General features: G+C 40.5%; 2 protein-coding genes across 12 annotated transcripts in view; one reads left to right on the forward strand and one right to left on the reverse strand.

The window, feature by feature from the left end:
• Positions 1 to 38: 38 nt before the first annotated feature.
• zyx (zyxin) lies at positions 39 to 18,505 on the reverse strand. 4 transcript variants are annotated; one of them, XM_027006669.2, is made up of 10 exons: positions 18,374 to 18,505; positions 10,361 to 10,577; positions 9,032 to 9,291; positions 4,964 to 5,059; positions 4,275 to 4,832; positions 4,007 to 4,151; positions 3,526 to 3,695; positions 2,870 to 3,048; positions 2,588 to 2,708; positions 39 to 2,061 (listed from the first exon to the last, which is right to left on the reverse strand). In XM_027006669.2, exons 2-10 carry the CDS (start codon positions 10,572 to 10,574, stop codon positions 1,948 to 1,950), a joined length of 1,857 nt encoding a protein of 618 aa, XP_026862470.2. In that variant the 5' UTR covers positions 10,575 to 10,577; positions 18,374 to 18,505; the 3' UTR covers positions 39 to 1,947. The 4 variants fall into 4 exon arrangements, with proteins under 4 accessions (XP_026862470.2, XP_026862469.2, XP_026862472.2 ...); XM_027006668.2 differs by lacking the exon at positions 18,374 to 18,505 and adding an exon at positions 16,684 to 16,965; XM_027006671.2 differs by lacking the exon at positions 18,374 to 18,505 and adding an exon at positions 16,350 to 16,673.
• Positions 18,506 to 21,613: 3,108 nt separating this feature from the next.
• fam131bb (family with sequence similarity 131 member Bb) overlaps positions 21,614 to 26,880 on the forward strand; it is a 41,876-nt gene continuing 36,609 nt past the window's right edge. For 5 of the 8 annotated variants that reach the window (XM_027006732.2, XM_027006730.2, XM_027006731.2 and 2 more), the window contains exon 1: positions 21,614 to 21,753. Coding sequence is in view for 7 of the 8 variants with exons in the window: in XM_027006730.2 (XP_026862531.2) it covers positions 21,726 to 21,753 (28 nt within the window). In the remaining variant the exon portion in view is untranslated. Of the gene's footprint in view, positions 21,799 to 26,880 lie in introns of all 8 variants that reach the window. The other 3 variants (XM_027006727.2, XM_027006728.2, XM_027006729.2) reach the window with 1 other exon arrangement.

Here is a 26,880-nt window from a genome sequence, read left to right on the forward strand (position 1 = left end):
TCAGTTCTTTTTAATCCACTAATGAAACATATGAGAAATTTGGCAGATGAATTGTCTTTTTTTATTATCATTTTATAGTATAGTACAAATGAGAGCTTGACTGCAAAAAAAGGCAGACATAAGACCGTAAACATACACACATTCACATATTAGACAGGAATTTCAATGCTTAGTATGCAAAATTAAAAAGCAGATGTATATATGTAGGTAATTGAATAAAAGAAGACAGCAGTTTTAAAATGGATCTCATACTGTAAACAGTAGTATTGTTGACACTGGTATGGCAAATGTATCAACTCATGACTGGAAAACTAGGGGGGAAAATGCAAAAATAAATGCTAGAACATTCAGTCAGGCAATTATGTAAAGGATGAGAAACACCTCTATTTAACTCCCCTTTAGGATTCAAGGGATTGAAACAATGAGCAGGAATTCTGAGAGGGTAACTGAGAAAAACGTTACAAATGAGATTGTGATAGGTAGATAGGGAGAAAAAAAAACAAACAATGAGAGACTGTCCATATATTCAATTTACCTTTGGTTTAAAAAGAGAAACAATACAAACAAAAACGAACAAATACCTCAACAAAAACAGACTACTGCGGGGAAATATACAGTGCAATACTGTGCGGAACATTAACAATCATCAATTCTAGAAAAATATATAACAGAACATAAAACATAATTAAACATGAAGAAGGCAGGAAATACATTTATTTTCATGAAATATTGCCATTTAGATTCTAAGTATGTCTGCGGAAAGTTTCCATATTAAACAAAGCATCAAAGCGCTCCTATCAGAAAGATCACTGCATTTGGTAATTACCACCTAATACTTTATCTCCTGAATCCTTTAAGGCTTTTGTGCAGATATTCTAACCATAACCATTACAATAATAATGTTTTAAAACTGGTATTATCCCTAAACAGGCCTATTATGACCAAGTGATACTTAAAGTTGTGAAACTTTAAAGTTGTGAAAACTTAAAAATTATTAAACATACCTCAAAGTATAACTCAACAAATGGTCATACTTTTTTTTGTAGGCCATTTCATGGAATACATTTCTTTTTTATTAGATATACATTATAATGAAAACCATTAGATTCATTTTTACTAGGTGAATGTACATGGTAATCAAAGCAATATTTCCCTCCCCCCATACTGGATATTGTTATTAAGCATAATTTACCAGTTCATGTACTTCTAAAAAAAAATATATATATATATATATCATTTTCATGCAGTCTTGTTTAATAAACATTGCACACTTGCATGCAAGAAAAACAAAAACCCTTGCCAAACCCCAAGCAAATCACCATTACTGAAACTCTAACTTTCAAGGATGCACCTACTCAACTCATTTTATCCTCAGTGTCTATTGTTCAGAAGGCCCTCGTAAGAGAGGTGGTGTTTTGCCTGTACAAGGCACAATGGGAATGCAATGATGAAATCAGACAGAGCTGGCATTTCATTACAGTACACTACCTTTGTGCTGAACCAGCAAATTAAGTCAGACAGGTCCCATTCAATGTTACATCCTAACCTCTAACCGTATACCCAAACACTCGTGTTTTAAATTGTTACAGGCTATATATATATATATATATATATATTCATACGGAGTATATTCAGAATTCAACCAAACCCATGCTCAGATGGCTTGCTTTTGATTTTGTCATCAATAATCTATGAAGCCCCTGGCGATGTGAGCAGGGCATGATGAAAGGGCTTGGTTCTAAAGGCCATGCATTAAACGGTGGCTGAGCCACTTAAACTACTTAGCTCTGGGCTTGCTGATAAAGCTTAGCAGAGGTATGAAGAAAAGAAGCAGTAAAGGAGAATGTGAGGAATAGCAATCCACTCACAAATCAAAATGTGTCATAGATAATCAAAGCAGTCATTCTAAGATTTGGTTTCAGCATAAGCAGCAAGAGTTTCCACTAATCACTGCATGGCTTGCTTGGCACGCTTTGTGTGGCACTTCATGCAGAGAATTCTTCCATCCAATGGGTAACATCCATCTGCATCTGCCTCAATAGAAAGAGGGCGGGCACAATCCTGTGATCAAAAAGAGAAATGAATGAATAATGATAACTGTACATTTTCTGTAAAATAACCTTTTAGAACTGAACAGTTCTAAACCATTCAATAGTAAAGCTTTTTTATTTTTACACAATGTCCACAGTCCATAAAAACAAAGACAATGAAACCATTAACACATCCAAACAAATCTTAAAAAGTCATTTTAAACAGATTTTTTCCACAAGAAAAGGAAGTTGTAGTTCTATAGATCTGTCTGTTGAAGACTTGGGAAGCAAAAAAATAGCTAGAACTAAATAGCTAGAATAGCTAATTAGACTTTCTAATGAATGAAACCGATTTGCTCAATAGCTAAGAGGCATATTTACCTCACACAAGAAGGGCTTATTCTGCAATCTGAAAATGTTTAGGGCTCTAGCCTACATGTGTTTTATAAACAATGAAATTATTTTTAAACAAAAACAAGCCACAGATAGCAGGGGACATTTAGGGTACAAAGTTACACACCCTGGTGTCTTCCAACCACCATGTAACAGATTTTTACCTCACATCGGTAGCACTTAAGGTGGAAGTTCTTCTCCAAGGCAACTACTCTAACAGTCTCTTCACTCCCAGGGTCAGGAACGATAGGCTCATTGCAGCTCACGCACAGAGGAGAAAAACGCCTGCAAATCCAGCACGGGAGGTCACACAAGCAAACATCTATTACTGTCTAATTGTTACCTTGTATTTCTGCACCAGTCTACATTTATAAAGAGGTCAAAGTTATATTTGCTTGGTCAGTCTGTGCTAATTCTGTCAGGTTATGAGTGGGCCAAGTACTTACCGGTGGTAATCGGGAACACAGTACGGCTTCTCAGCATCATCGGTGATGAATGGAGCACCCTCCAGTGTGCAGCTACAGACACTGCAGCGAAAACAGTGCGCATGGAAGCACTGCCCCACTGCTTTCAACACCCGATCCATGATCCGCTCCCCACACCGAGCACAAATCGCCAGAGAATTCTGAACAGACACAAGACACTTGTTGCTTGGGGCATCTGCACAGAACTTTGGTCAACACCTTTTACATGGGCTTCATAAATAAAATGAACTTAGACACACAGACAAGAGACATTTAGAATGCTTTAAAAATAAGAAAGCCATTTTATACATTGCCATTTCTGAGCAACATTACTTTGCACCAAGAGGATTTCTGCATTTTATTTCCTGCATTATAAGGCTTACAGTACATTGTAGTGAAACAGTAAAGCGGATTATACTAGCCAGAAGCAAGGGAAACTCGACAGGGAAGTTATGCCAAAGAGACGTAGACCAATGAGAGAGCCAGTTACATTCTTGGAAACATTAGGTTTATGCAAGAGGAAATGGGCATGAATTTACTATTAAAGGGCATACACCATCAACAAAGCAGCAGCTCAACGCTTGTGTGCAATTGAATGAGTGCTAGAGAAGGGACAAATGCTATATGCCTGTACTTACCACATAGCATTCCTCACACTCTGGCGCGCCATCACGGTCATAGAACTGCATGCCCTGCAAGGGGCGGTGGCAGCTCACGCAGCAGAAACAGTGAGAGTGGAAAAGTCTGTCCATCGCCCTTACTGCTGGCTGAGATCTGGAGAGCCCCTCTCCACACTTACCACATACCTCTATACACACACACGCACACAAATGACTAATCAATGAAATCCATAATCAAAGATGATTCATCAAAACTATTACTTGAGCCACATGTATGGAACAAGGCACTACATTACATTCTGGACATCCATTAGAAGAGTTAATTTCTACTTCAGTGTCTACATATACACCTGGACATCTAAAACAGAAGCCTGTGCATAAAGGGTAAGCTACAGGTCATTTGTGGATAGATACACTTATTTCTTTAGCTATAGAGTGTTTTGTGAAGAAGTGAGAAATTAAGCATGTGTGTATGGTGTGTACAGCAGAGTGAGAGTACCTGTGGGTGCAGAGCTAACTGGAGCACGTTTGTCCATGTCTTTTATGAAGTCCTTTGTCATTCTCTCCAGCTCCTCAACTTCTCTCATTGAGAGAGGAGCACCAGTAGGGGGTGTGTCTGCAGCAGGACCTGCTGGTGTTGATGCCTGAATGTACAACAGAAAATAAAAAACAGAAAAGACAACAAAAAAGAAAAATTATTTTCTCACTAGAACATAAATCAATTTGTTCTTTACTCAAACACTTTATAACACAGTTACAACATGCACCTTGGCTGAAGGTGGGTTGCCCATTGATTTGTTGTATGAAGACACCGGCGATGGCACAGGCTTAGGCTGTGGGGCTGCTGGAGGAGGCGGAGCCACTTTCACCTGACTGACCGAAGGAGGAGCTTTGAAGTGACTGAAAGCTGGAGTAGGGGCAGGGACACTTGCCGGATGAGCAGGGGCTGGAGGCGCAGCAGGAGGCAGAGGGAAAGAGCCATGCAGAGCTGCTTTGGGGACCTGATTAGCTGCTCTTGTATCTCCAGAGGTTACATGTTGTGCTGGTTTGGGGCCAAAATTTGAACTGGGCTGACTTGGAGTGAACGTGGTCTTCGGTGCAATGGTGGAGCCCTTGCCCAACGGCTGTGCGGGGGATGGTGCAGAGGGTGGACTTGACCCAGGTTGTCGGAGTGTGGTGCGGGCACGCAGCTCTTCAGCCCAGGGGGCAGGAGGTGGGCGGTCCTGCAGTTCTGGAGGGGGCAGGAAAGACAGAGCAGGTTTGGGGGCAGTGGGCGGTGGAGCAGCTGGCTTTGAGGTGGGTGCTGATGACAGTTGACTGGGCATCTGAGCAAAGAAATTTAAACACATGAATCACTGAAACATCATATATCCAAATATATGACGAAACCAAAATATCAAATATTGAAATTAATGGATAAGATGTTAGGGGTCACATGCATGTATGTTGTTATCACCTTTGGGCTAAAAGGTTTTCTAGTTTCCATTTCTGACAACATTTCCGTTAGAGAGCCCAACTGTCGGTCAAAGCTAGTCTGCTTATCCAGTGGTCTCTACACAGAGAAGAAGGATTGAAAGAAACAGGTGTGTGAGGAAACCCAAATACTGGTAATTAACTCCCAATTAAAGCACCAAAAGAACTCCCAACATACATATGCTGAGCAAACATTACCAAAACACACACCCTTCTAGTTGAATTTTTTATTTTTTATTTTTTTTAAATAGTGGAACATTGTAGAGATTTTGGAAAAACAAATCAATGTTCGGCATTTTGATAATCAGTCAACAGTGAACCATGGTCAACCTTCGCTCAGATAGGTGGACTGAGGTAGACAATGTTCTTGCAAGAACAAACAGAGACAGACATGCTGAAACTAAATTAAATTTGCTTGATTTTATCATTGTTGCAATAATGAGCAATAGAACAAATCTCATTATGGGACAAACATTTTGTGAGCCATTTAGACAACTAAATAAATTTCCTTTTTCAAGTAGTTACTTAAAGGAGCATCTTAAAATTCCAATTTAACTGATTCTCGCTCAAGTAATTATATTCTACATAAGCAGGGTTTATCAGTACTATGTCCACTGCTGGAGAGCTTTAATGCTGCGTCATTACCACACATACCACAACATCACAGCCCAAAATAGAGCTAGTGCTTATATGGGCAGGTCAGCAAAGGGAGATGCTGGCTACACATCAGCACGTCAGAGGAGACCAACGACAGAGGCTTTTAAACACTCAACTTATGCATGGTGAGGAAGGATGACAAGTTACTTTACAATTATCAGGTCAATGTTACATTGACTCACACACATCAATTTATACAGTGCCATAAAGTATTTAGACACTGGCACCATGTCTTTTAGGCTTTGTATTTCACATTGGATTTGAAATCAAACCAGTGCAAAATGACAGATTTATCTTCGGGCATTTATACTGCCAATACGGGATGCACAGAAGAGTGAGCTGTTGATACATCCCCGCCCCCTTAGAAGTGACCTTAAGTAATCTGAGAAAGGAATATTTGTGAATTCTCATGCTTAGTATTTAGCAGCAAATGTTATATATATATATATATATATATATATATATATATATATATATATATATATATATATATATATATATATATATATATATATATATATGAATAAAACAAAGTGAGCCCATCCCTCTGGAAGCCATACATGCCAGTGTCATCATGCTTTAGATTATGAGCACTTCTATTCCTTTCTCCACATCGTTCTTATTTCCTCTAAAACAAGCTAATGTCTTGTCCATAAGATTTTCTCCCAGAATGAATTATCCCAAACCTTTTTGCACATTTTAGAAATTGTAATCTTTTTTTGTTCTATACACTTACCAGTAGAGTGATGTTCATCCAGTGGTGAGCTCTTGGTTATATTTGTGCATTCTTTTTTAAATGGTTGTTTCAACAAATCTTTGACTATATTTTGCAAGGTTTTCCTGATTTGTTTTACCCTCTGAAGAGAGTTTTTCTTAAAATATTTAAAAGGTCTGGTCATCTTCTACTGTGATGGTCTGTGCTCCTGTAGCTCACCCGGTAGATAAGTGCCAACCCCACATAGGTAATGGGTTCCGACGCCCAGGAAACACCACACCATTCTACTGATAAACACAAAGTTGCTCAGGATATCAACATCTGCCAAATATTGTAAATGTAATGTAATGGCTTCTGAGGGCTACAAATCCGACTACATGTCTGCTGGATCCAATTCCTTCTGCTCTGTTCCAGACAATCGCAAGAGATCATCTTCCTTTCATCTCTGTCATCACCAACAACTCCTTATCTTCTGGATACGTGCCTACTGCATTCAAAACCGCCAGGGTGGTACCAATCCTCAATAAGGCCACATTTGACAGCTCCAGCGTTACCACCTACAGACTGGTATCACTTCTCTCTCTCCTCTCAAAAACCCTTGAACAAGCAGTTTATAATCAATTGTCTCTCTTTCTCACCCAGAACCAGCTGCATGATCCCAGTCAGTCTGGCTACAAACTGGCACATTCTACAGAAATGGCCCCCATAGCAGTGACTGAGAAACTTCATGCTGGTAAAACTGCCAAACAGTCATCTGTTTTGATTCTTCTAAACCTTTCAGCAGCCTTTGACACAGTGAACCACAACATTCTTCTCTCTGTTCTTTCCAGGCTTGGTGTGACTGGCTCTGATTGGAGATGGCTTCAGTCCTATCTGGATGGACAGTCCCATCTGGTGACATGGAGAGGATCCACATCCCAAACCGTGTAGACTCTCCACTGGTGTTCCACAAGGCTCAGTATTGGGCCCCCTTTTCTTCTCTTTTTATACTCATTCTCTTGGTGATGTAATATATTCACATGGTTTCTCCTACCACTGCTATGCCAATGACGCTCAATTATTTCTCTCTTTTCCACCCTCTGACACGCAGGTCTCCAGACACATCTCAGCAAGCTTGACTGACATTGCGTCATGGATGACAGCCCACCACTTGAAGCTCAACCCCAGTAAAACTGAGCTTCTGTTCATCCCAGGTACTCCCAACCCTTACCATGACTTCACTGTTTCCTTTGAGAACTCCCTGGTATCACCATCTGAAGCTGCCGGTAGCCTGGGCGTAACTTTGGACAACCAGTTGTCATTCTCAACTCATGTTTCTAATCTAATCTGGTCTTGCAGATTCCTCCTTTGTAACATACGAAGCATTCAACCCTTTCTTTTGCAGGAAGCTACCCAGGTGCTTGTGCAGTCTCTTGTGATCTCAAAGCTAGACTACTGCAACTCGCTACTTGCTGGTCTTCTTCTAAGAGCCATCAAACCTCTACAACTTGTCCAGAATGCAGCAGCACGACTGGTCTTCAATCTTCCGAAGTTCATACGTTACTCCACTGCTGCGCTCCCTTCATTGGCTCCCTGTAGCTGTACGCATCAGATTTAAAACCTTGATGCTTGCCTACAAAGCCAAAAATGGACCAGCCCCTTCATACATGAGGTCAATGGTCAAAGCCTGATTCGTACCTCGAGTACTTCAAACCTCAAGTACAGCTCGGCTTGAAAAACTCCCACTTGCTGTCCAGACAGCAGAGTCCCTTGCAGTCTTCAAACGCAGACTGAAGACCCATCTATTTGCAGAATATTTAAAGGACAACTGACACTGCTCCCTTATTGACTGACTAATTTACTACTTATTGTAGGGCACTGTTTATGTTGTTTAACAAATTCTAGCACTTATTGTTTATAGCACTTATCATTGTTTAAGATAGACCTTATGTATTTTGCACTTCTAGGTATCAGCATTCATCCTTGTATTCTACAGTATTCTAGTTCATTGGTATGTTTAATACTAACCTACTGTACTTGGATATATTCTATGAGAAAATGACAAAGCACTTTTGTAAGTCGCTCTGGATAAGAGCATCTGCTAAATTCTGTAAATGTAAATGTCTACAAGGTTGTTGTTTTTTTTTGTTGTTTTTTAATTAAGATTATCTGGAAAATCCACCCCCTAAAATTTTGGTCAAATCTCTGATTTATTTCGATATTTCAGCTCATGACAACCAGCTTTACTTGCAGTGCCATGTCCTTGGTTCTGGTGTTGAAATACAATAGCAATACAACTCAGATTTCTTGTGAAATTCAGCAAAACACAACCAACCAAGAAAAAAATATCCATCTGACAATCCATTTACTTTTGGTTCTCTAAAATGGGATGACTATGTATGAAAGCACCAGGTTCATCTGATGGACATGTATACCCTTGATTTAGAACTGAGATTCATTATAATCAGTAATTTGTTACATTTTTTTCCACTTTAAACCAATGTCCAGGACTACTGAAACAAAAAGCCAACAAGCTTGCCACTGTAATTCTAATTTTTAAAAATTACACAGATTAAAGCTAGAAAGAAACAGTTTAACAAATGGCACAAATAACTGGAAACATCGACAGAGGGTGCATCATAAAACTAGGAGCACCATGTTTTAAGTCTGATGTCATAAAGTCTGCATGCCACGTCTTACCTGAGAGATGGCCCCTGTGGCAGACTGTGGGAGTGGAGGTGCAGGAGGAGGAGGAGGAGGAGGAGGAGGAACAGGACAGGGATTTAAGGGCACGAAGCTCACATCTTCAGGAGGTGCTGGGAGGGGCAAGTCGTCAGCAACTGGGGGTGGGGCAGGGAATGCAGGAGGAGGGGCCTCAGATGCAGGGGGTGTGAGCTGGCATTCAGGGGGAGGGGCTGGCAGCTCTGCATCATCCAGTGGAGGAGGAGGGGGTGGAAAGTCTAGTCAGGGAAGGAGGGGATTAATTCAAAATAATGCCAATCCAGCAACATATTACCTGCAAATAAAACAACAATGATGCACCTACACAAACAATAAAAATAATTGTGGAATTGGGGCACCTCAGTATCTAACTCAATGAGTGGTACCAGCTCAAATAAAAGGTACCGTACAGGTACAAGTATTGTATAGGTATAATGGAGCCAACATGACTATGCTACTAGCATCATAACCTTTACTAAATTACAAAAACAATGAACAAGTGTTTTCACACTGAAGACTATTCTTGGACCCTCTTTTCATATTGACAGTTGAAAAGTAGCAGCAACTTCAATTGAGTACATTGACACCTGGAAACATTGCCAAAGCTTAATATTTCTTAGTGGAAACTTGCATGATGTTGAAACTGAACTCCATGAGCAAAATGTCGAACAGGAGGTTTGCTTCCTACTGTCAGACTCAATATGGTCAGCAACGTAAATCAAAGTGCACGAGATAATACAACACACACATTCAACATGTTTTCATGTTTATATTTTTCAAATTATGACAAAATTCCAGCTGGTTGCACATTTCTCTGACCATGCCTATCCAAGGAGCATCTGTACATATACTGGCTGCAGTGGCAAGTGAACAAAAATGATTAAGAAGAGAGTCTTACATAGTGAAACTTTGCATGACAAGACAAGCCTGCTCATAGAAAACAGTATCCGTTTTCAGCACACCAACCAAACATAATTCTGACCATAGCAGTGAACCTGAAACCTGAAACAGCTCATCCTCTATCAGCACAACAAACATCTCCACAAATGTAGAAGAGAGCAGCTATGCTTCTATTAGACAAACTCCAAAACTGCCAAAACCACCCACATTGATATGCAACTGTCACCAGAGCAAGGCTAATACTTAAAATTAATTGACATTCTGAACATGCCAACAAATGACTCAATAACCCTGCATATCATGTTTGAGATCATCCTACAAAATTCCCCATTTCTCATGAAAAAAAAAATCTCTCTTAACAGATATTCTTACATTAGTGACATAGGTTTTAGGTATAAAGAAACTTACCATCACTTATGGTTGATGGAGGTGGGGGCATCTCTCCAACTCGGCCAATCACGCCTGTGCTCACGGTTGATAGGGGATTAGATGGTCCTTTGGGACGTGGTGGGGCTACAGAGGCAAATTTTTTTGGCTGGTTGTAGAAGGAAGGGGTAGAGACTTGAAAAGACAGGGATGAAGAAACCATAAAGGGTTTTGTGCCATTGGAGTCCTCCATCATTTTCTGTGGGTTAAAAAAAAAAGAAAAAAAAGAGGTGCCGAGGTTTCAAACCATTAGTGTTGTTTATAAAGTTTCAAGAGAGCACCAAGTGGAAAGGCCATATAGATATTGTTGAAAAAGTGGTGAAAATTATTGCTAAACAGTTTGGCTACAACACAGTTTCTGCTAACCAAGCTGTTTTGTCTGGATTCGTCAACAGGTGAGAAAAAGCATTCAATGAATGTTAAAATTTCAGTCAATTTGGCAACACTTTCAATTTATCCCATCAAAATAGTGTAGAATCAGTAGTGATATTCTAATATAACTACACAGTCTACACAGTCTTTGAAAGCAAAATGGCAGAAAATGCATTAAAAGAGACTTTAACAGTAAATTTTGATCTCGAGATAGCTATATACTTATGAACTTAACTTGGGTAACAATAAACTCCATATGCAATGCTCTTCAGTGAACAGCCTGCCTATTTATTGTAAACTGATCTAGTTAGACTTAGCAAAATACTTAATTTCTCCCATTATCCATTAGAATAATTTTTGTGACTGCCATATAGTTGTAGTTATGTCAAGTATGAATAGGTAATTTAAATGTCCAAACAGAATCAAACTGCATTCAGCAAAATTTGCTTTGGTAATCGACTTTTGAAGGCAACTGTGTATTTATAGATCTTCTGGCTGCGTTGCTTGCTCTTAACCACCTTTCATGTTGTGGCAAGCCAAATAGAGCAAAACTCACAAAGGTATTCCTGAAATGCTGATATCATCAAAGCAAGAGATTAAACAGCCAACGAGTCTATGTTTTATTTGGAATGACCATCAAGGACAGGGAGTAGTGAATCATTTTCACGTTTGTGGAATTATTTTCATGTCTGTGTTTCTCTAGACTCCACTCTAAAGAAATCTCTGAGCAAGCCAAATGGGAATGGACATTTATAATTTAAAGGTGAGAAGGGTCCAGGACATCAGGTAAAAATAACCAGGACATCAGGTTATTTTTACCACCTGTGCATCACAGATTGATTGTGCTGTGTCAAACAGCTTCACAGAACGAACAAGTGTTTCACCTTTTTTCCCTTCACTTGGGAAGAAAACTTGCATGATGCAAAGATGAGTGCTTTGATGAAATATTTCTACAAGCCAACATGAGGTGTGCAAGAACGAGCAGTGGACCATATAGATAAACTCTGCATGTAAATACACTGAGTCTCAAAAACAAAGCTGTCCATAACAAGTCATTAAAAAGTAATTTCTACTTATCTTTACAAGAATAATTCATTTGAGCTTAAGAAGAGCTAAATAAAACAACTGGAGCATGATATAGCCTTATAAAACGACATGCCAAAAGTCATAGGATAATGGTATGTAATGTAAACTGATTATGAAGTGGCATTACCTCAGGGAACAGCTTGGGAAAGCCCAAACCTCTACAAGTGAAGTGTTATCTTTTGAGTGCGGGTGAACATTGGCAAGCGTGCTCATGACAAGGTGACATGAATTATCTAAGTTCAAACCAGGCATGATAACTGGAATGTCCCATATGTCTGGCTTCCACTGTGTGGACATTTAACATTCCATGATCCACAATGTCACATGTGTACTGGAAATATATCACAGACGGCCTTACCACCCACAGTGGACAGTACAGGGTCCACCCATGTGTGATTAGTGATCGTGACTGGCAACATCTGCCTAGAATTGTCCATGCAAAAAGACAAGTGACTCTGGCAGAAATTACATTCAATGCAGGAAGTCCCACCCTGGAGGTTAGTGCAGCGTTCTTTAGCTTCTATGGGCTATAGGAGCAGAAGATCCCCCTGAGCACCTCTGTTTACCTGGTGGCAGTGTTCAGTGCCTCACCTGGGTTTGTGAGGTTGCTAACTGGACACTACAGGACTGGCAATATATGGCATGGTCTGATGAATCACTGTACTAATTGTTTTGGAATAATGGTAGGCTTTGTGTGTGGCACAGACCCCATGAAGCCATGGACTGCAGTTATTAACTGTGCAGGCTGGTGGTGGTTCCATACTAGTGTGGGGTGTGTTCTCATGGCATGGGTTGGGTTCACCAAAACATGCCATTGGCGAGTGCCTGCTACGTTTCACTGCTTGGTGACCATTCACAGCCCTTTATGGACTTCATGTACCCCCAGAATGATGGGACATTCCACGCTCGTGGCACGTTCGCCCAACATGAGCCCAATCAAGCATTTAAGGGACGTTTTGGACATGTCCATTCACACCTGAGACCCTGCACCTTCAAATACAAAGCAGCTGTGTGTGGCTATCCAGACAACATGGCTCAACATCCGTCCAGATATCTTCTGTCCACTTGCATAATCGATGCCACATCAAGCTGATGCACTTCACCGGGCTAGAGGGGGTCCTACACAATGCTAGTTCCTGTCCCATTACCTTTGGTATGTCAGTGTAACAGCAATTCTGTTCTGTGTATATACTGCACCCATTCTTTGGTTTGCAGCCCAAGTCAAGTCAGTATCAGAGAAATACTCATTCACTGTGAGGTATTGTCATCACAGCAGATTATGACCACAGCTTTAACACCCAGTTCCCTTTCATTTCCTGTATTGCAGTTAAAAAAAAAAAAGTGGAAGTTGCGCATTAGTAAAAGCGTTACACCCAACTTACTGAAACAGCTTCTCCCTATATCATTGCTGGGTATGAATTGTCCTGGTTTGTAGTCTCATAACCTGAGGACACCAACCTATGATTTATACTTCCTCCATCATTACAGTGATTCTTGGTTCAGGATCAAATGTAGTCTAACATAAGCTAATAAGGCTAAAATGACTAGACAAAATATTTAATGTTTCTCTTTGTAAGACATTAGTTTACTCATTCTCAATATGAAACCAGAACTTTTTAGACAAAATTTAATTCATTAATCATGTAATCTTAATATAACAAACCCCAAAACAACAACAAAAAAAAAAAAAACAACCACCCCACATTAATGCAGGGGGATATAGATATTTAATTTCTGTATTTTTGTGAGGGTAGCATTGGTTGTTGGGTGTGGTTTATGTATGCAAGCACATGCAGTAATGAAAGAAATGGCTGCAGTGTACAGATTCCAAAGGCCTTTCTTACCAGTCTCACATACATCTGTGTTTCATAAGTCCTTCAGAACAGCTGTGAGTGAGCCACCACAAGTCTAATTTTTTCCCCTCAAGTACCACATTCCCTCTTTTATGCTGCTTGTTAGAAACAAATATCCCTCTGCTTTTTAATCACAGATTAATCGATCTTGTATTGTTTGACAATACAGATTGTAATTTGGGTAGGTGGAGCATAAATTAATTAGGAGGCACTTAAATATCAGACTGTGGTAATTGCTAGACCTAATCTTTGGACAAACTATGAAACTGCAGAGATTACGACAGTTGAGGTTCCATGTATCTGTGTTGTGAAGGCCTCTTTTACAGATAACTGTTTTATGCTTAATTGCAGCTGTTAAAAGTTTTGAATTCATGGCTTAGAACATGGAGCACAACAAATCTGGCTCCAGAAAGGTCAGAAAGTAGCAAGTGGAATTTTCAGGCAAAGTGAAGGAGGCTTTCCTAGTATCTGCATCAGTGGAAGTGTTCAGATTTTTGAGGCCCATTTCATGCAATATGTTAAGATATCTCTACTTGTCGGGTGCATGCATAACTTTTTCTAAAGCATGCATTTTCTTCTGATGCAGATGATGTCAGATGAGTTTGCACAACCATAAACAATAGGAACGCTATGCCATTTGAGACTAATGGAAATTCTAGAAACCTTCATTAACCATTACTCATGTCCATCTTGCTGCTGACATCAGGGACAGACATCAGCATGAAGCTGGTTCAACTATACCTTTAAAAAAGGAGGCCAACACAGGCAGTGACTAATGCTAATATTAAACTTTTTTCCCCCCCATTACAAACTCTTAAAAGTCTGATGTTAACAAAAAATTAAATTCTTCTCTGAGAGCAGCAATGGTAAATGAGCAACACTTTAATGTTAATATGATGTCAGTCATGACATCATAGCGAGCAAGAGGAAAGTAGCTAGATGGAAGCAATGCCTATTAATTACAACACGGGTTTATCGTGATTAATGTGTCTCCTAGGTTTTCTTAAAGACTGTATGGAAGCTCTCTATACAATTTACGACGTGGCATCTGGGACAACTACAAGCGCCCATGTTGCAGGTCACAGTACCCGCGGGAGTACTATGATGAACATGACTCGCCCCTGTCTGGAATGTGCATGAATCCTGGGCCATCAAAGAAGAGGTTGACAGTAATAGTCACGTGACGAAAAGACTAAAGCGTTGCTGTTTTTGTACCCTAGCACACGGTTCTTACAGGCTACATTTAAATATCAATTATAATTGCGATGAACAAAGCACTTCTTTTAATAGGCATAAGAAACTTCGCCGCCTCTGCATGTAGGTTACAAACATGCAGTCAGTTTGCTACAGCATATAAACGGAACATCCAAATTAAAATGAGAAAGGAAAATAATTTAACAATAGCAATGTCAGCAATTAAAACTCACCCCCGAGAAAAACACAAATTCATTCGTTTAAATTTTTATTGTACTGTCGTCTTTCCCCAAACTAAACTCTAATTAGACAAACACTGAAAAACGATCCCACATGTAGACAAGAGAAGCAAAGCCAGCTAGAGACGTAACGCTACTACAGAAGACTAATAAGAACTGGCCTTATATGGATATCTGCGAGTAATCAGAAACAACGTAGATAACTGTCAACTCAAGACAGAAATAAGGCATGATAGATCGTAATCTCATTCTTAAATCCAAAATTATGCTTTCAAGACAGGATGTTATTTTAATGTTTTATGACACGTAACGCAATCATCAGTCGTTGATATGTTATCCTGGCCAGGTCTTTCTTGTAAAAAATTAAAAATAAAAACACACATACACACACATTTTTTATATATATATATATATATATATATATATATATATATATATATATATATATATATATATATACATACATACATGCATACATACACACACACACACACACACACACACACACACACACACACACACACGAACAGCGCTATTGAGACAACCATGCCCCACCCCTCTACTATTCTAGCCAACTAGCCATATAATGACAAAAAGAACAAAACCACCGACTGAACACCAAGTTGTTATTAATGTGATCAAGTGATTTTTCCCAGTTCGTCATTAGTGAGGTAACCATATAGCTAACTAACTAGCTAGCTAGCTAGATACAAAAACCAGAAAATCAGTTAACGGTTCATATTTACTAAATAAACGTTAGCTTATTTAACATAAATAGCTAGCTAGCTTCATAGCTAGCGACATGATTAGCTGACTAGCTCCACTGATGACTAGGATGCAGCCTAGATTTAGGCATAAAGCGTGACCGTATGTATAATGGTAGTCTAGCTGTGCAAGTTATTTAGGTTAATTTTTGTTGCCTTGCCAAAACTATATAATAATACATGTAAAGGGTAGCGTTAGCCAGTTAGGTTACTTACTTCAGTTAGGTTCTTCTGGATCAATGCAGATTAGTTAGTTTAGTGATGGTTTCAGCATTAACTAATCACGTCAAGCTCCACCAGAACCAATCTTTTTGGTTGACCAAATCCTTCTCTGATGCTAACCCCTCCCTTTACAATTCATATCACAGTGTGGCAACTGGCTACAATCTGGCGGTCAGTTAGTTAGCTAACTAGCAAGCTACATTCTTTGTGCTTTCTTGGCTGTTGTTGAAAGGCTGCCCACCTGGAAATGTGTCTGAATGAACTTTTCCCCCAGCAATGTGCACTCACTTCCGGTTCAGGCTTCCGCATTTTCCAGCCCGTTTACAATGAAATGTCTGAGATTTAGTTGACAAACTAAGATAAATCTGTACGAAATGTCTGCTTGTGTGTTCTATAGGCCTATTGTTAAAACGCAAACTTCCGCAAATTAAAACTGTTCCCTGTCCAAGTTTTTTTTTTTTAATCCATCAAGTCTCTAATTTCACGGACCACAGTGGTAAACGATTTTAAACAGACAGTAAGACATTAGTAAAACGGCCTAACTCGGAGGTTTCTCAAATAAATGTACAGCTTACCTCTTTCAAAGGCTCTTGTGGGTCTTGGTGAATTTGTACCCTATCGATACAAAGCTCTCTCTCTCTCTCTCTCTCTCTCTCTCTCTCTCTCTCTCTCTCTCTCTCTCTCTCTCTCTCTCATCCAGACATAATTCCTGTGTAACTGTTAGACCCTCCCCCTATTTATATCCCAAAGGAATGACACAATCCCTCCAAACAAGTCTTCTCTCGTTTGACTAAGACTCAGGTCAAGACTATTACACACTCTCTCTTCTCTCTCTCTCCCTCTTTCCCCTCTCAGGATTCTTTAAACATTCTTCATTCTATGACATCAACCCTGTCTGCATTTCCTTGTAAGGGCAGAGTGAGTGAGAGAGCCAGAGGGAAGGAAGGGAGAGAGAGAAAGATAAAGAAGGCTGAAGTTGATTAGATACAGACACAGAAATGAGCAGTGTTTAGCAGGACAAAGAAGGAGCGAGAGAAAGGTCAGCCTGTGCTCATGGAGAACACTTCTCAAATCAACTCCAAAACTGGATCCTTTCTTAAAACCAACACTTACAACCCAAGAGAACCTTTGAAGGGTCATGGTCTTCCTCATTTTATTCCACTGCTCATACTCTTTTCCACAGCTAGATCCAACTCTAATGCAAAACACATGAGGGCACCTAAAGATGTTAACAGTTCTTTTATTTGTTTCTGTCAAAAATGGAGCCAAGTAAATAAAATATAAGATGAGAGTTTACCACGATGGCACAGTTCAAGTCTACCCATCCTACACGTCTCCCTGTCACACAAGGTTAGTCTGTCCTTCCACACAAACCCTGTTAATGTTTCAGGTACATTTTGTTTCCTTTTTTGTCTCTTTTTCCTGTACAGTGGCCTATGTTCATGTGCAAGACTGTCACAAATCCTGTCCACACAGCTCAATGCCCAGATGCAAGCAATGTAACCTACTGCCATTGAACAGAACCAGCTGTGCATTGCAGCTACAAGGGCTTCTGTGATTTTTTAGTTACAAGTGAAAACAACAGCTTAGAGTGGACAAGGGTTAGCTCAAAACAAGATAGTGATTTAAACCTCCAAAAAGGCATCAATACCATTCCTTTGTTTCCAAACAAAAGCAGAATACACAGAAGAACGTGTGGAGGAGCTGCTGCTGAGGTAATCAGCCTATGGTTGTAATTTCTGCTGAGAGAGAGGTGAGGAGTTTGCAGCCAGGGTCAAGGTGAAGCTTCCCTGCAGGAGAAACAGTGGAACCAGAGTCAGGGCAGACTGGAGTACAGCCAGACCCAGCTCAGAACAGTCCACACACCCCCAACCACTATGACTCATTCTGAATCTCCGAGCTAGATTTCCCATATCCTCATTCTGTTGCTGCTGCCTCTGAGGGAAGCCAGTAAGTTGCAATCATCTTTTTTTTTCTGCATATCTGCCTATTCATAAAGCTCTTGAGTTGTGCATGCACTTGACTTGCTCTGCACACCCACAGACATGCATAATTACAGTCATGTATAATAACACATGAACTCATACACACATGCACATGCATGCTTTAACTAAATTATATATAAGCACTAATACTACAGTGCAAAGTTACATATAGTTACCCATAGTCAAATTGCATTTAGAAAGACCTTATGCTTTCTATTAGAACATTACCTTGTAAACAATACCAACACATTCCCATATTTAGTTCTGATTTGGCACTCACTGAAATCTTGTTTCCTAGCTTGTCCACCAGATGTCAGCTAACATTCTGCTTCTGCAAAAGATGTCCTGAGAGAGAGATATGTACAAAGTTAATCAAATCTTCTCAAAGGTTACCAGTACTAAAGTTTAGCATAGCCTCCCCTCCTTCCTGTTCCCTCCCCTCTGCCTCCTCCCCCATCCATTCCCCTCTGTCCACTCTCCTCCTCCCCCTCCCTCTGATCCTCCCCCCCAACTCATTCCCCTTTGCTTACTCCTGTCTGTCCCCACTCTTCTGCTTACTTCTATCTCTCCCCTTTCTCCTACCCCCTCACCCTCTTCCATTCTGCCCCCTGCCCCCATCTATTTCCCTTTGCCCGCTCCCACCTGTTCCCTCCCGCCTACTCATTCCAATCTGCTTACTACTGTCTGGCCCCTCCTTCTGGAGGTCACACTCCAACAGAATACAGCATAGCACAACACACCAGCAGTGATAAGTGGTAAAGCTTCCTTATGTCCAGCTTCTCTGTGACCACCTTGTGGCTGAGCTCTGCATCATGTCTTCCTGGTAATTCAGTATTCACAACAGTTTGAAGCCTTGGATATGTGAAGAAGCAAGGAGAGACTAGAGGGAGGTGGAAAAGACTGTTCACTTTGGGCAGTCCCACATAGAGCCTCCAGCTGGTAGCCCTAGCCAGGGCAACTTGCTCAGCGGTGGTAGCTCAAACTCATCTTCTGGTGAGAGAGAGACAGTAAGAGAGATATAAAGATAAGGAAAAATGCAGAGGGAGAGGTAAGGGAGGAGTGGACCATAGTCTCCACCACTCCAGGGCACTTAGCATACTCGAGGAGAGACTTGCCTCCTTCCTCTAATGCCTGGCGGCAGCAGCAGTCTTTAACTGAAAAACAGCTTTGTGTGTGTGCGTGACACACACACACACACACACACACACACACACACACACACACACACACACACACACACACACACACACACACACACACACACTCAGAAAGGTAAACAGAGGCAGAGAGAGGGGAGAGAGAGAGAGAGAGAAATCTTACCCAGAATGCCTTCACTAATATAACATAATATAACAGCGATAGATTAAACACTTGTGGATGTAGTTCATGTAATGCACTATAAAGAAAATGATGACTGATACTCATCATGATTAAGGAGATTGTAATCTGAATCACTTGAATGATCATGTAGTGGATTGCTTTGTCTGTGTAAGCATGTGAGAAAAAGTAAATGCATTTGGCACTATGTCTCTGTGACTCTGCACATAATGCGCACATTTGTGTATGATAAATATGAAAGAAATTTAGAAAGCGCAATAGAATATAAAAAGGGGTCAGAAACACAGAAACAACAGTCCTCCAGGAACAGCACCAATCCAGCATGTATTGATTAGTGCATTTGAAACAGGAGATGGTCTACCCTGCCTGTTTCAGCACCAGTACTGTCTCTGTCCTGGCCTGAGCATCAGAAGCGCTCTCTACACCTCCTCCTCTATGACCTTCTAGTACAGCATCACTAAGTCATGTCCAGCCTACTGAATTAAAAAGGTTGTGGCAACACAGTCAGTTGATTTGTGTGGCAGAATTTCTGAACTGGTGTTCACTGCAGTGCACATAAATGTGCGTGTGTGTGTGTGTTTATGTGCTAGAACACCTTTTAGACCATTTTCTATGCAGTATGTATAGTGTTAAATAAATTACAATATATTTTTGAACAGCTTTGTATACATTCAGCCCATTGCCTCTATCTGCAGTGTAAAATCAAGGAACACACATGAACAGTGAGGGAGCCAAACTGCTATATTTAGCCAATGCGCAGGGTGCCTCTGCAGGGCTGGGGAGAATACTGCTTGACTGGTGCGTCTAGCCATCTTTTTGTGTATATATGACATTAACCCTTGCCTTCCCACTCTCTTTCTTAGTCCCTGTCCAAGTTTTCTCTTAATCTCCCATCTGATCCTTTTTCTCACTCTTCCCTCTCTCTCACTCGCTTTCTTTCCCTCTCTCTCACTCTCCTTCTCTCTCACTTTCTCCCTCCATCACACTCATTCTCTCTCCCTCTCTCCCTACCTCTCTCTCCTTCCCTCTCTCTCTCACCACCCCCTGCTGTGTCTCTTGCTCTTTTACTGAATACTAATTTGCCCAGCCTCACCTCTGCTTAAAATGACTCAAAGCCTCTCCTACTCCCTCACTCCCTCCCTCATCTCTCTCCATCTGTCCATCTCTCTCTCTCTATCTCTATTGGTGTGTATGAAATAGAGAACAAAATAATGAAACCTACAATTTTCCTTTCCTTCATCTAATTTTGCCTGCATCACAAATATTTTTTTTTTTTTAAGGGGGGGGGAATTAAAATTATATATATATATATATATATATATATATATATATATATATATATATATATATATATATATATATGAGAGAGAGAGAGAGAGAGAGAGAGAAAGGGAGGAGGGATGGAGAGAAAGAAGGAGAGATAAAGAGAAGAAAGAGGGTGAGAGAGGACTAGGAAACAAAAGGAAATACAGTGAAAAAAAAAGAGTGAAAGGGGACACACAGGAATTCCCAGTGGTGATATTTCAGTATTGGGCAAGAACGTATGCACATGTGTGTGTAAGAGAGGCATGGAAGGGGGTCTGAAGGAAAGACAGAGGGAGGAAAAACAACTGCTGCATTGTGAGATGCGTGAAGTGATGAAATGATAGCAGAATGAGAGAGGGAGACAGAGAGAGAAAGACAGTGAAAGAGACGACAAGAATGTCTGCATTTTAGCTCAGTCACACAGCAGCACACAGAGGCGGTGATAACAATGGAAAATAATACTCAAGCGCACACACACATACACACACACTCGCATGCAATCGCACACAGTCCCATCAGTTCTTCAACCTAAACAGCTTCAATGCCCTTACTTGCAATTAACTACTAGTGTTAGAACTAAATACACTAATATTCTTCTAAAGATATATTGCATTCAGAAATAGTCACCACTCAACAGAATTACAACAATCAAAACATAAGAATCAAGTATGATCAGTATTGCTTTATAAATCTGTTTTAAAATGATTCTTCTATGTAGAAACAAAAACCTACAATGATCTGCACAGCACTGAAGAGAGAGAAAGGGAGAGAGAGGGGGAAAAGAGAGACAGGATGTGTGTGAGCAAGGGAGAGAGTGAAGGAGAGAGGGAGGGAGGGAGCAAGGGAGGGAGGGAGAGCAGCATGAGAGCAGAGAGGGAGCAACAGAAGAGAGAAGGAGAGAGAAAGAGAGAGAGAGAGAGGGAGGGAGAGAATGCATGGTGAAAAGCAAGCGCTTCCTCGTTCTTTTCCAGGGCCTTTGTGAATAAACCATGGGATGTATCGGTTCACGAACACTCAGTAAGACCTCGCTCTTTTCTTCCGCTGCCGGGAAATTGCGTGCATGTGAGTGTGCAGTAATCAGGGGCCAGGGAGGGGTAGCTGTTGTGGGAAGCAGTACAGAGCTACCGCACCAACGCCTCACGTTTCAGATCCGTGAGATGCATTTGGCTGCATATAACAATACAGTGAAGCAGCATTCTGCTAAATGTTTGGAGCTGCTAGACTTTCTCTGTGTAATGTGTATGTTTGTTTGTATATGTGTGCTTATGTGTTTAGAATGGGGTGATATGGATTCCAGCATCTTGTGATTTATGCTACTGCATGGCCAGCGAGTGTGTGTGGGAGGGATAATGGAAAGTCAGATGTAGATGACAAACCTGTGGTGATTGTTTACTGTGCTTAATAGATAGATAGATAGATAGATAGATAGATAGATAGATAGATAGATAGATAGATAGATAGATAGATAGATAGATAGATAGATAGATAGATAGATAGATAGGGAAAATGAGAAGAACAATGAAAAATACTGTTTTTGCAGATGTTTGCATGTCATAGTGCATTCTGTAGAAACTGCAATGAAAGTGAGTCAAAGAAAGAAAGAAGGAGGGCACATGCTTGATTTCCATGCAGTCAAGGGAGATGGGAGACAGAATGTGGATTAGAAGCAAGTGAACACAGGCATGAGTTACTGAAAGGAACGTGAATGTTGGGGGTGTATGTGTGTGCGTGGTGTTTAGGGATGGGACCATCCAGAATCTGATACTTTCGCTAAGAAATAGCTAGAGAAAAGAGTATAGCGACAGGAGACAAAGTAGCACAAAAATAATTATTGAACATCACTTAATAAATATAATCATGTATAACAAAAGGAAGCAGTGGTTATAAATGAAAATATATTAGCAGAACAATTTGCCTTCCCTTTCTAGTTTGAAAAACTGATTTCTGCCATCATTCTAGAATTTAAACGTAAGCAGCCTCAGTGAAATGTGAAATGCTTGCAACCTGAGTAAACTAACAACAGTCTTTTCCCGCAATGGTAAACAAGGTCTCAGACTCTTAACAAATCTTATGTAAGATTCTCTGCATGGCTTACATCTAATCACAGGTTGCTCTGAGAAATGTGTTAATTAGCGCAGTCTGGTGGAAATCAATATCTGTAACAGTTTTGATGCAGATTGTCAGCCTAAACATTACCTGCATACCAAATGCTGAGTGAGGTCCAAGATGATATTAACAATCACTGCCTGCCAGTTTAAATCCAAAACAATCTGCATAGTCACAGCAGAGTAGCAACTGGGAACAAAAGTGTTTTTTAATTTGTTTGGCTGGTAGTGGACCTGCATTAAAGATCTGGTGAAATCTTAGAGCATGAGAGACAGAACTGCATATGCACTCCTACTGCATCTTCATAACTCAATGTCAGGCAGAACCCACACCCTTCCTCTCTTTCTACACTCTTGCTATCTTGAGTATTACTGGGGATCAAATGCTCACAGAGATATAGAGCAGTGGGGAGGGGGGGGTGTTGACTAACAGTATTCAGCTATAGATGCTACACTAAGACTAGACCATGTGGTATTGTTAATGACAACAGTCTCCAATGGGTAGGAACAAAGGATTCATCCCATCTGCACCCTACGTGCATGGCCATTGGTTTGGGAGTTCTATAAAAGTTTGAACCAAATTGATATTTGTATGTGAAATACAACACAGATTTTACTTAAAATACTATAGTTTTCAATGCACTTAAATACTATAGCTTCCAGTCCACCTTTGGGTTTTACTGAATGTGACCTCAAAAATAGACAATAGTTGAATTGAGTTACATTAAAAGTCCTTTAGTAGCCCACTTTCCAACAAAACATTGATTACCTGGGACATAAAACTAGCTCTGTGACGCCAGGTCTGAGGTGCATGTATGTATGAGACAAGGTTTCTGTTTACATAGACTGGTCTTCACTGGACTGGATCTACTGTATATCTGAAAGGTAAATGAAATACAGAAACAAACACATCCCAAAACTGAGGAAATGATAATTGGTGGATGATTTACCAGCTATCATCACTGTAAATATATGGAAATATGTACTCATAAAGATACTACTACATACTAATGAACATACAGTTTATTTTGTAACAGAATTACACTTACATCACAGCAAAAAATAAATAAATTCAACATATGTTTATCTGTTGTTCTCTGTCAAAAAAAAAACCCTTTTTATGTGCAAGAGTTATTTTGCTATGATAGCAGGGGCTTTCAAAGCTCCTGGAAACCATACTGTGTGGCACAGAGTACTTTTGGCTGTATTAATAATGCAGCAGTGATGCAGAGCAACATGTGCTGACAAATACTCCGCCTCTGGTATGTGGACGGTGGGTGGCTGTCAGCTCAGCTGCCTACAAGTGTTGTGAGTGTAGCGCTGAATGCCTATTAAAACAATGGAGAATGAAAGCAGGATTGTGGATGTTTTTCAACCTTTGGTATGAAGCAGTCAGTATAGTTATTATATGAGTGTCAGTGTGCTTTTAAATATTGTGCATGTGGCCCTTTGTAAGGTACTCTACTCAGTACAACACATGTCCCCATCGTTCCTGAGGTAATTCAAGGGGGTCTCACAGATGCTAGGTCACTCTGCTTGTGTGAGCTTGTTGGTAAGTCTCTCTGGAATAGTGGGCTAGAGCTGAGGCCACTACAGGTGTAACGCTCAATGATCCTGTTTACTTGAGGAGCTGTGATTTGTTCACCATATCTAAGATCGATCTCAAGCTCCTATCTTTTTTCAAAACATGTAACAATGGTTTATACACAGTAAAATTATTTGCACTGAAGTGAATGGGTCCTTTAGTAGAACAGAGCTTACAGAAGTAGTATAAAATGTGTGTCTTGAGGTAGCAAGTATAAGCTGAGTAGTGTTTACTGCCAGCGCCCTACACAGTAGTAAGAATAGAAGAGTAGTAATACAAGACTGTGTTATTCAATAGTGAGTATAGGGCAGAGTAGAATTTAATGGTAGTCTTGCAGAATGCTGGGTGTTTATTGTGGCTCTGGGCATCTCTGAAGTCAGATATCGATTGGTGAACTTCAGCTCAGCTTTCTGAGTCAGTCTGAGATCTGAGAAGCTAGGCCATTACACTGACTGGATACACAACTCACAGCAGGGAGGCTGCTGTAGTAACAGACTCCAAACAAACACACAAAGGAGGCAAATAGTGTGCTGATATCTTTCAGGGCCCCCTTTATACACATGCCCCCACACTAATCAGCAAACAAGCAAGCCCTAAATAATCTAGTTTCAGATAGACGCATGTAGTAGTTGAAATATTTTAAGTCTTTAGAATAATAAAAACGACACTTGTTAAAATCTACACCATGTTAGGGTTCTACATAACTGCATATTCTGTTTTCTAACTGCCAAGCAGCTGCTGCAACATGCCCTTTTTGCACACAAGGGTAATGCCCCACGCAGTCTTTCTCACACTCATGCCACAGCAGTGGCAATAAACCACTGCGAGTTGATATGTAGTGGTGTGGCTTGCTGCCTCGGCCGTGTTCTGCCTACATGGCTGCGTCAGCGGCCAGCTTCTGCATGCGCTCAGGCCTGACCCAGATGTGAGCCAGCAAGTCTGTAATTAGAGCATGCACTCCTAGCTACAGTGGTATGTTCAGCCTTAAGCACACAGTGGAGCGTTGCCTGAAACAACAAACCTGCTTTGAAAAGAGAAAGCATTCATTCAGCTGTTGACTTTGAAATTGGAGTGACCATATCTGTTGTATTTTTATTGAACCAATTCAAGTCAGGTCATTGTGTTGCACTTGCAAGGTGACCTAGACTTCTTGATAAAGTCATATCGTCAATAGGGAGCTACTTTTTTCAGAGACATGAAGGCAGCATATGCATTACACAAATATTATTGTACAAATTTTTTTGTCTGTTAGCTTGCTTTTAAACCTGCTTTCAGAAAGATTTTTCACTTTACACCTTTTTCTTGCACAGCACCCTGATTTTTGTATTTGTAAACTGAAAGCTGACACTCCTCTTTAATCCTTCCAGGCACCTCTGGGAGCTGTGTAAACAAACCAACAAACAGAACTAGGCAGAGACAGAACTACAGTAGACCACACTGAGAGGAGTGTATCCACAGTGTTTCCATGTCCTAAGTGTAGGGCTGAGGAGACCTGAGTGAGCTTCAAAAGTTGGCTAAGTCTATGTGTACAGCTTCTTGGGCTGTTTTGAAACTCAAAGCAGCATGCTGGAGACTTTGCCATGGGCTCACAGTGTGAGAGTCATTATGATCCACCTGCTACTGTACCTCCCCCTGCCTGACTCACACACACACACACACACACACACACACACACACACACACACACACACACAAACACATGTACAGGATGCTTTCACACATTCTCACACACTCACACAAGTATACACACTGACACACGTGTATGCACACAAACTCACACCCACGTAAACACATGCAAACTTGCTTTTTAATAAAAAAAAAACCACTTGGACTTTCTTTGTGTGTACATGTATTCTGCATGTGTATATAGGTGTGTATATGTGTGTGCATTGGATGAGCAGTACTGACACTGAATTAGTGTCATGGTAGTGAAGTGCAGTATATATTTGCAACAAGCTGAGCCTCTGTGCTTGACTGCAAATATCCTTCAGGGAGCCAGACTCTCTCAGCCATAACTTGAGGCAATGTCATTTAGCAAATGTGCATGTGTGAGAGTACAACTACTTAAGTCTCTGAGAATGCGTCCTTGGGCCCCTGTGAGACTTTATGAGACATTATTGAGATATGCCTGTTCCCAGTATATTTGTGTAATAGAATGGCTCACTTACTATTTTTTATTGCTGCAGTCTTACTACACCCAACTGTTATTGCTGTGCAACATTTTGATTATACTCTTCCTGAGTCTACATCTAGGCCACTTACTAAGATGTTATTATTATGAATTCAGTTTTAAGCACTTCCTTTTCTCTGGCACCCTTACATTACATCATCAAGACAAATAAAACTACAATATTTTGAGCAATATTCTTACTCCCAACGATGACCCAAGACAGGTAAAACCCCCCTCTTTTGCACCTTGCACTTAAATGACTAATTCTCAGTGCCACAATGAGG

The sequence above is a fragment of the Electrophorus electricus genome, chromosome 10, assembly GCF_013358815.1.
Source record: "Electrophorus electricus isolate fEleEle1 chromosome 10, fEleEle1.pri, whole genome shotgun sequence".
NCBI lineage: Eukaryota > Metazoa > Chordata > Actinopteri > Gymnotiformes > Gymnotidae > Electrophorus > Electrophorus electricus.

Coding starts and splice junctions, on each gene's coding strand:
- zyx (XM_027006669.2), bottom strand. CDS start 10,574: ATGATGGAGGACTCCAATGGCACAAAACCCTTTATGGTTTCTTCATCC. Junction 3,696..4,006: donor AGTTAGCTCTGCACCCACAG/GTACTCTCACTC, acceptor GTGTGTGTATAG/AGGTATGTGGTAAGTGTGGA. Junction 2,062..2,587: donor TTAAGTGCTACCGATGTGAG/GTAAAAATCTGT, acceptor TTTTGATCACAG/GATTGTGCCCGCCCTCTTTC.